Raw genomic sequence first — 13,287 nt, forward strand, 5'->3', positions numbered from 1 at the left:
CCCCCCCAACCCCCAGGCATGGGCAGCTGTGGACAGCAATCTGTGCAGGTGCTTTGACAAGGAGTCACCAACAACTACTGAGCAGCCACATCGGACTCTCAAGTACAGGCCTGAGAAGCTTCTGAAGAGGTCCTCTTTCCTTCCAACAAAAAAGGAGACAATTCCTTCCTCTGTCCCTTGAGATCACTTAAAAGGAATGCTCCTCCTGCTTGTCCCCCTCGATGGACCAGACCAAGAACCTGGGATTTGTACGGCTGCATGGTCTGATACAGGGCCCTTCTGAGGGACCCCAGGCCTGGGCAGAGCAGGAGCTGTCCGCAGAGCTGCACGTGAATAATCTGATTCCCCTGCCAGGGGCAGCAGCATGCTAAAAAGCCAGAAGCAGAGGTGGGAGCTCAGGAACCCCAAGAAAACCTCCAAATCAACCACAAGACTTTGGTGTTAGATGCGTGTGCTGAATCACTCGGTACACTGGAACATCTTCACCACACCAAGGAAGGGGAAGCCTGGGGAAAGAGGCTGTTACCCACTTACAAAGGAGGAGGGCACAGCTTGGGAGATTCTTTTCCATCAACAGAGCATATATGAGTATTCCCCCCACCCACCCCCATCCACCCAAAAAAGATACAGTCAGGCACTTCCCAAGGGTTGGCAGCTGTTGCTTGGCCAAGCTCCCACCTTTCGGAGGCCACTGAACGAAAATACAGCCTGTAGCAAACTATATATAGAACATCAATAACTTAAAAAAAGAAGAAAAATCACAGTCTCCATATCTTTTATATTCAAGAAGAAAGGAAAAAAACTTTTAAAAACCCAGACTATATTATATGATGCACTGAAGGAGGCAGGGGGACGGCTTTTGGGGGTCTGTTGGTCATTGGATGGGTGGGGGCTTTTGCTTCCATTCTTGGGAGGAACACCACTCCCCAACCCCAACATCATCACCGTGGGCTGTGGAGCCTGGACCAAGCAGGGAAGAGGGAAGCAAGCAGGTGTGGCAATCTTGACAGAGGCCCCCTGGAGCTCAGGGAGGGGGAGTACTGGCTCCCTCCACCCCCCAATAAGTTCAGTGAGTCGATAAAACTTGGCCAAGAGGTGGGAACTTGTAACCGAAAATAGGGTAGAGTTTTTTGCTTAGTTTCTGTTTTGTTGTTTTTCTTTTTTAAAAAAAGCGAGCGACAAAAAATCGAGCCCACGAGAAGGCCGCCTTTGCTGTTGGCAAAAGGTGAAGAGGTGCACAAGGTGTGGAGAAGAGTGAAGTGTATCCCCTGATAACTGTGAAATAAAAGCCATTTGTTAAAAATAGGAAAAAAAAATCAACTACTCCTGTGGACAGAGACATGAGATCCAAGGTAACACTGAGCAAAATTCGCCACTCCACAGATCAGACAATTGGCAATCATTACATCATTAAAAAGTAAAGATATTTTTCCTGTAATTTTTTTCAAAAAACAAAAACAAAAACTTTTTTTGGTCTTTTCTTCACGTTGAGGCCTCTTAGGGGAGAAAGCAGGGTCAGACCAAGTTATATTCTTTCAGATTGAGCTGTAGGATGGTGTCTTTGACTGCAGCAAAGACGAAGCGGATGTTCTCTGTGTCTGTGGCACATGTAAAGTGAGAGTAGATGATTTTGTCGCTGTCTGGGTTTAAATCCACAAACATCTTGAGGATAAACTCCCTGGCTGCCTGGGCGTCCCTCTGTGGTCCTGAAACAACAATAGAACAGAGAGGGCAAAGCAGTCAGTTATATTCATGACCCAAAAGTCTTCAGAAAACATATTCAATTATGCCTCTCTAGGTAACAGTGTAGGCCCTGCACAAGGACCCAGGAGAAGAAAGTATCAAGCCCCTCTGGAACGTCAATGTATTAAATATTCAATTTCATTCAATTCCAAAGCTATTAAGACATATATTCTGAACACTATGCTAGGTACAGAACATGTGGGGGGCTAGTCCTGGTTGTACCACTAAATGGGATTGTCATTTAACCATCCTGGGATTCGATTCCCCGCTCCAGAAAATGAGGGAATGGGATTTAGTATCTCTATGGCTCCTTTTGCCTCTAACATTCTAAATTGTATCTTCTAGGGCAGGTCTTCTTAACTATGTGGGGGAAGGGGGCACGCAACACATGTGCTCATGCACATGTGTGTGTGTCTTGGACCCCTTTGGCAGTCTGCTGAACCCCTCTCAGAAGAAAATTTTAAAAGTATTCGAGAATGCTAAGTTTAAGCTAGAGGTTAATGAAAATGAAGATGTAGTTTTGTCCCCATTTGAGTTCACAGATCCCTTACGTGAATCCCACACTAAGAACCCATGTTTGGAAACATCTTTGAGTACCAACATTCTGTGTTCTAGGATCTCTCTGAAACTGTCTTGGTCTATGATTCTATGAAATTCCAGTGAAACTGACATTTTTTGAGTCTCCCATCAAACTATTTCTCTCAAAAATATGGCTCCATAGTGGTCAGTATTAATTCTAAACAACATCGCTAAAACTCCCACACTCAGACCATAAAAGCTGAACTTTATGAATCTCCTCCAGCTTATTCCAAGCACCAGTGTTCTGTCTCTGTCTCTAACCAGCCCAATTCACTTCTCTCCCAACAAACCATCTCATCTTGATACTACTATTATGAGGTGTTTTGTCTAGCTAGGTCCTATTCTCAGGTCAGCTCTCTGGGACTCGCTTCTCTGATCCATTTCCTCCCTTCTTTGGACCTTTTCAATAACAGCACTGAAAATAAAAGGTTTTAAAGTATGGAAAACAAGCAAAGTGACCTAGAAATCTGAACACAGGGAAGCAAAATGACGTCACAAATAAATTTCACTGAGACTCAAGTTAAATGAGACCCATGACTAGATTATGGAATTGGAAGGATATCCCTTATTCAAATAAAACAGGAAAGGTTAAAAAGTGGGGCAGAGGAGAGGGAAGATTAGGACTGTATAATAGGGAAGATATTCTTTACAAGGAAATCCAAGGACATTGGGCAAAGCTTGATGGATGCAAAAGCAGAAGTACTTTTATCACTACAGTGTATTGGAGACCACCTAGCTAGAACTAGAAAGTACATGAAGAATTTGGAAAACAAATTTTAAGACTGACACAAAGGTATGACTTACAAATAATGGGAAATGGCAACTGCTAAAGAATAATCCCCCCCAAAATAGAGCAGGCAATAAAATTATTGATTAATGATAATTTCATCCTTGAAAAAGTAAAAGAGCCAACAAAATAAAATTACATTCTGGATTTTCATGAAAGGAAAAATTAATTACTGGGCAGATATAATAAGAACTTTAGGGGAAGGGACCATTCCATCTTAGAATTTGTGGCAGAGAAGGAAAGTAGAACATAGTCTTATGTGATTCCTGGATGTGGGGAGATAAAAGATCAAAGAGAGAAAATAAGTAGGATCCCCCGGACTCAGACTTTACAAGGAAGCAGAGAGGTCAGGAAGGCTAAGAAGCTCTCCAGAATCAGATTCTGAGGCTCAACAGAAACAAGGGCAATGAAGAAGAAAAAGGAGAGTTGTCTAAAGAATGATACTGATGAACAAAGGACTCCCCAAAAACCTAGATTTTTTAAAAATACGTACAGAAGCTGGAAGCAAAAGCAGGTAACAAAGACGAACAGGGATGAACACCAGAAGTGTGATGTGGTCCCAACAGAGCAGTGTTAGGAGAACTAAAAGCTGAGACTGAGCAGAGGCTGGGAGGAGGAGCAAAGACAAAATATCTCATCCCTTCTGACAGAGGAGTAATGGACTCAAGGGGCAAAAGGAGACTTGGTCAATGCAGAAACTAGTCTTGCTTGACCATGAATATTGGCTAAAGGGGTTTTGTTGGTTTTTTTTCTTTTTCCAGTGAGAAAAAGGGGTAGGGAGGAAGAGAAAATAGTGTTGTTAGGTGGGGGAGCAGAAAGGGAGTATTTTTAGGTATCATGGAGAAAAGATCAGAGAAGGAATAGAACCATGGCTCAGTAGGGAAAGGACAGTCATAACTCATGAGAGAGAAAAGGCTAGGCTGCGTAAGTCTTAGGGTATTTGTTCTGTCTTCCAAGTAGAATTCTTTGCAGGGGAAAGGACAAAACAAATCGGCAACAGGGATTTGACACCCAAGATAAAGAAGGAAATATTAAAAGAATGTCTGTCTTTAATTTACCCATTAAGCATTTAATAAGCATTTGCTGTAGGACAGGGCCCTGGCTAGGCATTGGGATACAAACACAAAATAAAAAACAAGTAGTTTATACCATACTGGGGGTGTGGTACATGCCCAGGAGGAGACATAGACAACATGTACTCAGATAATTACTTATTAAATAAATTCAAAAAATTGCAGGAGGGCATTGATAAATAGAGGAATCAGGTTGGACCTCATTCCTATGAGAGTCACACTTACCCTGAGCTTGAAAAAAACAGGAATCTAATCAGTGAAAGTAAAAACCAGGTCCACGAGAAAGTGGGTGCAAAGGCACAGAGATGACAGATGGGAAGTCCTCTCTAAGGCCTTGGGGGCAGAGGAACCACATCCTTGGAGACTGACAACTGACATGAGACTATGCTGTCACTGTCAGTGGCTTCTGAAAAGGTCTGGAAAGCCAGAGATATCACAGTATTGAAGAAGGGCAAATGTCTCAGTTTTCAAAAGGGGGAACAAGACAGAGTCAGCAAACTTTAAGTCAATGAACTTACTTTTGACTCCTGGCAAGATTCTGAAACATATCATTTAAAAAGACAGCTAGTGAACATCTTAATAAAAGGAAGCAAGGATCAGTAAGATTCAGCATGTCTTCATCAAGAACAGGTTGTACCAGGCAAACCTTATTTTCTTTTTTGGACATAGTTCCTGGACAGGTAGATCAGGAGGGAGGGGGAGAGGGAGGGGAAGAAGGAGGGGAAGGGGGAGAGGGAGGGGGAGGGGGAGGGAGAGGGTGCATGTGTGTGTGCGTGCGTGTGTGTGTGTCTCTGTGTGCACGCGCACATACTTTTTAACTTACATATTAGGAAAGCCCATGACAAAAGCTTCCATGCTATTCTTGTGGAAAATATGCTGTGGACTAGATAACTCAACAATTAGATAGATTTGGAATTTGTGGAATGTCCAGACCCAAAGAGTAGTAATGTTTTATGTCTGATGCCACCTTGGATGGTAGAGCACCCCAGGGAATCTGAGCAGGGCCTGTGCTATTGAACATTTTTACCAATGAATTACATAAAGGCCTAAATAACATGCACTGGCAGAAATGAGAAAAGACAGCTAACACACTGGGTGACAGAATCAGGATCTCAAAAGCTCTTGATGAGCCAGAATACTGGAAGACAAAAATCATCAGGAAGTTTCATGGTGATAAATGTGAAGTCTCATGCTCAGATTCAAAAGATCAATTTAACAAATACAATATGGGGAAGGTGTGACTAAGGAGCAGTTTGTATGAAACTGTTAAGTCAGTAATACAATGTAGAAGCCAAGAAAGCAAATGAGAGTATCTGACTACTACGACAGTGTCACTGCCTTCTGCTCTGACCAAACACATCTTAATTACTGTTTAGAAGAACACTGATAAGCCTGAGAGGGTCCAGAGGAGGAGAGGGAGGGTGGCAAAGCCCATATTGTATGAGGATCAGCTGGAGGAACTGCAAAGAAGAGAAGGCTTAGAGGAGTCAAGACCAACTATTTTCATGCATGTGAAGGGTTGCCACTTGCATGACAAACTATACTTGCTCTTCTTGGTCCCGGAAAGGAGGAGGAAGAGCAAAAGACAGAAGCTGTACATTTACACTTGAAGTCAGGATCAAGGCCCCCAATAACTGGAACAATCCCTAGGAGGAAGAGGCTCCCTTCAGAGGGAATCTCCCTTATCAGAGGTCTTTGGCAAAGTCTGACTGACCCCTTGTTGAGTATATGGAAGGAGGTTGTTATTCAGGCATTAATTAGACTAGATGGTCTCTGAGATCCCCTGCAACTCTCATTTTCTGCGATTCAAGATCAAACTCTGCTGAACAAAACACAGGAGGCCTCACTTCTCCAGCTAGAAGCTGAAGCTGCCACTCTTCTGCTACAAGTCGGGACACGTGTCAGACAGATTACAAATCTCCTTTCACTCCTGCCACCAGGGGGCAAGAGACTCCAAGGGAACAAAAAACTCACTGGCAGGTCAAATCCTCTAGAAGCAACAGTGTTACAGGGGTTTGGCCCAGGAGGAGGAATGCAGAAGGTGGGTTAAGAAAGGACAAAGGGCTTGCTATAGCCAAGTAAAACTTCCTGTTTACCAAAAAAAAAAAAAAATTAAAAAAAAAAAGACAAAGGGAAGAGATTAAAAAGTCAAGGTAAAACAGGTCTTCCTCCTCAGAGTGCTAGTTTACCACTAGCTTGTCAGACACAGTCCCAACCTCAAGAAAGAATGTGTACACTCTGAAGGCAGGGACTATTTATGAAGCTTTTTGTCTTTGGATGCCCAATACTGAGCCCAGTGTTTGGGAGAAAGCAGGTACTTTAATAAACACTTGTCAACCTGAGAAGTGACTGGCCATTATAGACAGAAAGGTTGGTCACAAGGTCACAAAATCTATTTTCTTGGTTCAAAAAAAATAACAATATCAAGCCTGTGTATAATTATAATGGCCAAAATGGGCCCTGGAGGAAATTGAAAACCTGCCCCTCTCTCCTGGCTTTGTAGGGGCTCCCAGCATCCCGGAAGCGCACGTACCACTGGAGCTCTTTAGAAGGGCTCCCTTGTTCAGCTGGACAGCTTTTTTCTCCTCCACTTCCAGGAGAAGGCAGGATGAGATGCAGAATGAATGCAGAAATGAAGGTGATATAAAACCAAATGATATCAATAAAAAAACTTATCTTAAAAGGACAATAAAAAATTAAGCACCATCTCTGGTGAACTTCATGTCACCAAGAAGAAGGCTGAGAAATGTCCAGCCACCTGTCTCCTTCTCCTTTATCTCAAAAAAAGGCCAGAGAGTTAGCATTCCCTACCACAAAGGGAAGTTAAGTGATTAAGCAATTTATGATTTTTTATAAGTGTTTCAAAAGGGAAACATTAGGTATTGTTGTTATTCTAATTATCTAACCCCATGCTACATGAAGCCTATAAACCCTTCATGCTGCTTTTACACTCCATCAAGGCAGTCTGCCAAGAAGAGCTGGGAACCAAGACATCTGTCTCTAGAACCAAGGCAATTCTTCTCAGCAGAACTGGATTTCACATTCCTGAGCAGATGCACACAGGATGAGGCAGCAGTGATCCAAAGCCAGCTCCTGACACTGTAATTAGCACTCCGTCTTTGCTTCTTTTCTCTCCCTTTTCCAAATGTTCTTGGGCTGGCTCCCTATTCAGTTACCAGATTCTCTGATAAAAGAAAGGTTAAGAACACACGGATCTCTCCTTTTTACTAATTCTTAGTGTTGGATAAAACAAAAAAAAGGTTAGTTGATGAAGAAATTAAAAAGCAAATGGCCCTTGAATCCTCTTTGTGTTCTCCTATCAGCATAACCATGCTCCAGATGAGAGGATTGAAGGCAATTTCTCTGACATCAGATACTCTCTTCCTCTCTTAGATGCTGCTGGAGGGCTGCACATTAATGGCACCCCCTCATTCACAATGAATCAAAGCTACTTTCTCCCTCATGGAAGCAGGCAAACTACTGAGCGATAGGAATTCACTCAAACACCATGCCTGGCACTCCCTGACTGGCATAATGCCTGATGGCCTTGTAGTTGGCTGATAGCAGCCAGCAGAGGGAGCTCTCACTACAACACTGTCCCTCTTGCCCACTCCTACCCCCATCTGTCTGCTCCAAAATGGGCAGAGGTGACACGACCCATGCAATTCATCATGTCCTTCTGGCCAGCCTGGCCAGTCTGCCATTCTCTACCTAATGTACATTTCTGTTTCAAATTGCCTGAGGTCAGATCAATGTGTCTCTATCACATCCTCCCATTTAACAATCAACTGATGCCAGATGGCATCACTGTTTCCCAAGAGGCTTCAGGAGGATGCTCAGCTAGAGCACTGCTTGCTCTAGAAAACACAACTTCTACTCAGGGTCAAAGAGAAGGTCAGTCTTAGCGAGAAGATTTTTCTAATTACACAGTAAGCCCAATAAACCCCTTCCCCCCCTTTAAAATCTCCTTCCTACTAGAGAGTCTCACCATCAAACTCTGGGAAATAGTCCACCAGGTGGGAGTACAAGATCTTATCTTCCAGCAGATCCTTCTTGTTGAGGAAGAGGATTACAGAGGAATTCTGGAACCAGGGATAAGTGATGATGGTCCGGAAAAGGGCTTTACTCTCCTCCATTCGGTTCTAACCAGGGAAGGAGAAAAGAGAAAAAGGAAGAGCACACTTTGTTAAAAGACCCCTGTTCTTCTGGCTTTTCTTTGTACTCCTAGCACTTCTCATAGTGCCTGTCACAAAGCAGGGACTTAATAAATGCCTGACTGACTGAGTTTGGAAACACTTTAATACAGGGGACAATCACTTGGTCACTTATATATACACTGAACTACAAAGGTCTCTCTCTCTCTGTTCTTTAGGAATTCCTAAGAACAAGCCCACAGCAGATCAAGTGTCCAACCAAACAGCCGCCTTTCCCATTAGCATGTTCTTTTCACAACTCAGAGAAACCAGAGCTCCAAAACGTGCCCATAGGTATAAAAACCTGTTTCCTGGTTTTTCTGATTTAATAGCAGAACTGCTATAGCCACTGGTCACCAAGAGAAAGCCATCTCAGCACCAGTGGTCAGTTAAAGGGAAAGTGGGTGAGGCAGGGCAAGGGTCAATCAGAGCAAGCTAGGCAGATTCCCCCAAGGGCAAGAAAAACTACAAACCCATCACAAGAACACAGTAACACTGCTCTCAGAAAGATTTCGTCATACTCTGCAAACCCTGGATTCTCACACAGACAGATTACTTAGTCCTACAGTATCTTTTTCCAGGTGTTTGAACCCAAATGGAAAAATTAATTAACAAAGTAGGGCTTATTTCTCAAAATTCACCACCTCCAGGATCTGGAAAGACATGAAAGTTTTAGAGCGGGGTTTCTTAACCTTTTCTGTCATAGAATCCTTGAAACCTATGAACCCCTGCTCAGAATGTTTTTAAATGCATAAACAGAATTTATGACTACATGGAAAAACAATTATATTGAAACCCAGTTATCAAAACATTAAAAAAACTTTTTATAGACCCCATGTTAAGAACCCCTGGTTTTGTAGAAAGAGTACAAATTTGGTTTCAGGAGAAATGGGTTTTAATCTGCTTTTTACTAGCTACGTGTTGTGGAGTAAGTAATTTCACTTTTCAGTCTCAAGTTCTCCATGTGTCTATGAATCTGGAAAGTACTACTTTCACTGTTTGTTCCCTACCCACAAGATTGCTGTAAGGAAAACAGTGTGCAACGCATGAAGGCAGCAGCTGGACATAACGTCATTTAAGGACTCTTCCAATTTCATTATCCTTTGTAAATACAAGTTATTATAAGGGGGCAGAACTTTGTCTTGCCCTCTCCCCACCCTTACTCCCTTGTTCGAAAGGTTCACTTACCTCATTGTCAGACTCCACTAGAACTTGGTCATATTCACTAAGAGCAACTAAAAACATGATGGATGTCACATTTTCAAAGCAGTGTATCCACTTCCTTCGCTCTGATCTCTGTCCACCAACATCCACCATTCTGAGAAAGGAAAACACACACCAGAGAGTGGTCAGTAACTTCAGGGAAGGTTTGGCCCCAGGTCTTCCCATTGTGAATTCATAAACAATAGTTCAGATCAACAATTGGTATGCTATCTCCCAAAGAAGGAGGTACATGTTCCTTGAACATTGGTCCAGCAGAGCTTAGAGCTCTGCTGCACAGAGCTATTCAAGCACAGGCTGAACAAACCACTTGCCCAGGACCTTGGAGAGGGAATTCATGCTTCAGGCAGAGGTGGGATTAGATGCCTTTTTAAAAGTACTTTGCATTGTAAAATTCTGATTTAGGGAACTCAGAATAAGTGCCAAGTCAATTAAATCAACCACCCAAGCTAATCCATTTTAAAGGGTGAATGGGGTCCTTCCCCAAAGTATGGCACTCAACACTGCTGCTATACTAACTTAAATGAAGGGGACCAGTTTAATAATACTGTCTCTTCTACACAGCCCCATTGAAGACCCTTGTAATAGGCCCCAGGCACTGGACTACAGCAATAGCGACCTGGTCCTCTACCACACACCTTTCTAGAATCCTAGGTGAGCTTATCAATACTTACTTACAATCTGTTACATGGTTAATAAAGGAAGCACCAAGTTCAGGTCACAGCCTGTATAACAGCTTAAAATTTTCCCCAAGCTAGTTAGCCTATGTCATAGTGATGTATTGGAGCCCTGTACCCAAAGAGAAAACGTTTTTGAAAGTAGTCTCGACCAATTTCATTAAGCTTCCTTACATTAAAGTTCCCTACTGAGCTCTATGCTCCAAACCTGTGAGTAGAAATACACTGTGAGCTACATGGTGATGGATGTCTACTGTGCCAGCAGCTGAGCCCTCTGGAGGGACATGTGGCCAGGTTGAGATAACCAGCCATGAAGAGGCATCACTCACAGAACAGGCAGTGCAAAGGAATATCTGCAGTGAGGGAGCAAGGAGAAGGCATTTTAAAGGAGCTGATCTATGGGTCAATTGAAATTTCGGTTAAAGAAGGGCCTACGCCACTACAGGTCTCTTGTTCCATTCCCTAAAACTGGTGGCACTGCAGATCAGATAAGAGAAGTGCCTCTAGGTGGCAAGTAAACTGGATTAGAACTCCCCAGTTGTTGTCTCTGTGGTCAATACGCTATACTCTGGTGGGGGTGGGGGGAAGAAGGGGTGTCTGCTGGGCACTGATACTAATGACTAAGGTCTAGCCCAGTTTTCCACTTTAAAGTCTCATTGATCTTGCTTAGGCTCGGATGTTCATAGCCTTGCACTTCTAAGTCTAGGAGTAGTACTTCCACCAGTCTCTGGAAGTACCCTGTACGTGGTTCAACCCAAGAACTGTCAATCCACCCAGCAGGTGGAATCTAGGTACCTGAAGATGATATTCTCCAGGTCGAAAGGGTATTCTATGATCCCAGTTGTGGGGACTCGAACCCGCAGCACATCCTGTTGGGTGGGTAAGTACCCAGTGGTGGCAATACGGTCAACATCAGTTAGGTAGCTAAAAAAAATAAAAGCACAGGAAGGAGGATTCTTTAGGTCAGCAACATAAAGAAATAGGGAAGGGGGAGAGTAGGGAGTTATCTTCTATAACTTTTGATGCTCCTTTAAACCCAGGATGTGCCATCAAAAATGGGAGCATGTTTTGTTAAGAGCATCTAGGCTCAAAATCTCAGTTATTAATATAAACGTTTTTCCCTGTATCTCATTTCTCACCTTCAGTCACTAAGCTCCATCATTCTGTCTCTAATATTTTCTGTTTACTCCCTTCCTTCTATTCCCACAGTTATTACCCCATACAGACTCAACTAACTGCCCAACCAAGACTAGTACAGCAGCTCCTTGACCCGCCTTCTAGCCATCTCCCCTTCTTCTAAATCATCCTTCATATAGTGACAAATCACTCTTCCTTAAAGAACTATTCTGGGGTAGGCCGTGCTAATATAATAAAAATGACAATTCTACCTAAATTAATATACTTATTTAGTGCCATACCAATTAAACTATCAGACAATTATTTTCTAGAGCTGGATAAAATAATATCAAAATTCATTTGGAAAAACAAAAGGTCCAGAATATTAATGAAAAGAAATGCTTGGGAAGGTGGCCTAGCGCTACCAGACCTCAAACTGTACTATAAAGCAGCAATTATCAAAACCACTTGGTATTGGCTAAGAAACAGAGAGGTAGACAAGTGGAATAGACTTGGCACTCAAGATGCAGTAGGCAAGGAATATAGCAACCTTCTGTTTGATAAACCCAAGGACCCCAGCTTCTGGGATAAGAACTCACTGTTTAACAAAAATTGCTGGGAAAACTGGATAACAGTGTGGCGGAAATTAGGCATAGACCCATACCTGACACCGTACACAAGAATAAAGTCCAAATGGGTACATGATTTAGGTATAAAGATTGATACCATGAATAAACTGGAGAAGCAAGGAATAGTGTATTTATTAGATCTATGGAGAAGGGAAGAATTCTTTACTAAAGGAGAGATAGAAAACATTATGAAATGCAAAATGGATAACTTTGATTACATTAAACTGAGAAGTTTTTGCACAACCAAACCCAATGCAACCAAAATCCGGAGGGATGTAGTAAATTGGGAAAGAATTTTTACAGCTAAGCTCGGGGATAAAGGCCTCATTTCTAGAATATATAGAGAACTGACTCATATGTATAATCATACAAGTCATTCCCCAATTGATAAATGGTCAAAGGATATGAACAGGCAATTTTCAGAGGAAGAAATTGAAGATATCTATAATCATATGAAAAAATGCTCTAAATCACTATTGATTAGAGAGATGCAAATCAAAACAACTCTGAGGTACCACATCACACCTATAAGATTGGCAAACGTGACAGAACAAGAAAATGATAAATGCTGGAGAGGATGTGGGAGAGTTGGAACACTAATTCATTGTTGGTGGAGCTGCGAGTGCATCCAACCATTCTGGAGAGCAATTTGGAACTATGCCCAAAGGGCTACAAAAATGTGCATACCCTTTGACCCAGCAATATCGCTACTAGGACTATATCCCCAAGAGATCGTAAAAAATGGGAAATGGTCCCACATGTACAAAAATATTTATAGCAGCACTCTATGTAGTTGCCAAAAACTGGAAGTCAAGGGGATGTCCATCAATTGGGGAACGGCTGAATAAATTATGGTATATGAATGTAATGGAGTACTATTGTGCCATAAGAAATGATGAACAAGAAGACTTCAGAGGCCTGGAAGGACTTATATGACCTGATGCTGAGTGAAAGGAGCAGAACCAGGAGAACTTTGTGCACAGCAACGACCACAGTGTGCGAGAGTTTTTTCTGGCAGACTTGGAATTTTGTAATAACGCAAAAACTTCTTATAAAAAAAAAAAAAATCCCAAAGGTGGTTCTCAAGGCAGAATGCCTTCCACACTCAGAGAAAGAAATATGGAAGTCATTCACAAAATGTAGCAGATCATGTTTGTGTATGTGTATGTGTTTGTGTATCATGTTTTGATTTGTTATATGATTTCTTTCATTTATTTTAGTCTGACTACATAGCATGACTATAGTGAAAATATACTCAATAGGAAAGTA

At 42.3% G+C, this 13,287-nt stretch overlaps 1 protein-coding gene across 1 annotated transcript in view; it reads right to left on the reverse strand.

The window, feature by feature from the left end:
- Positions 1-758: 758 nt before the first annotated feature.
- GNA11 (G protein subunit alpha 11) overlaps positions 759-13,287 on the reverse strand; it is a 77,075-nt gene continuing 64,546 nt past the window's right edge. The window contains exons 4-7 of the mRNA XM_072601700.1: positions 11,069-11,197; positions 9,564-9,693; positions 8,171-8,324; positions 759-1,706 (exon numbers count right to left, since the gene is read on the reverse strand). Of these exons, the coding sequence (XP_072457801.1) occupies positions 1,516-1,706; positions 8,171-8,324; positions 9,564-9,693; positions 11,069-11,197 (604 nt within the window). The 3' untranslated portion in view covers positions 759-1,515. The remainder of the gene's footprint in view (positions 1,707-8,170; positions 8,325-9,563; positions 9,694-11,068; positions 11,198-13,287) is intronic.

Source organism: Notamacropus eugenii, chromosome 4 (assembly GCF_028372415.1).
Source record: "Notamacropus eugenii isolate mMacEug1 chromosome 4, mMacEug1.pri_v2, whole genome shotgun sequence".
NCBI lineage: Eukaryota > Metazoa > Chordata > Mammalia > Diprotodontia > Macropodidae > Notamacropus > Notamacropus eugenii.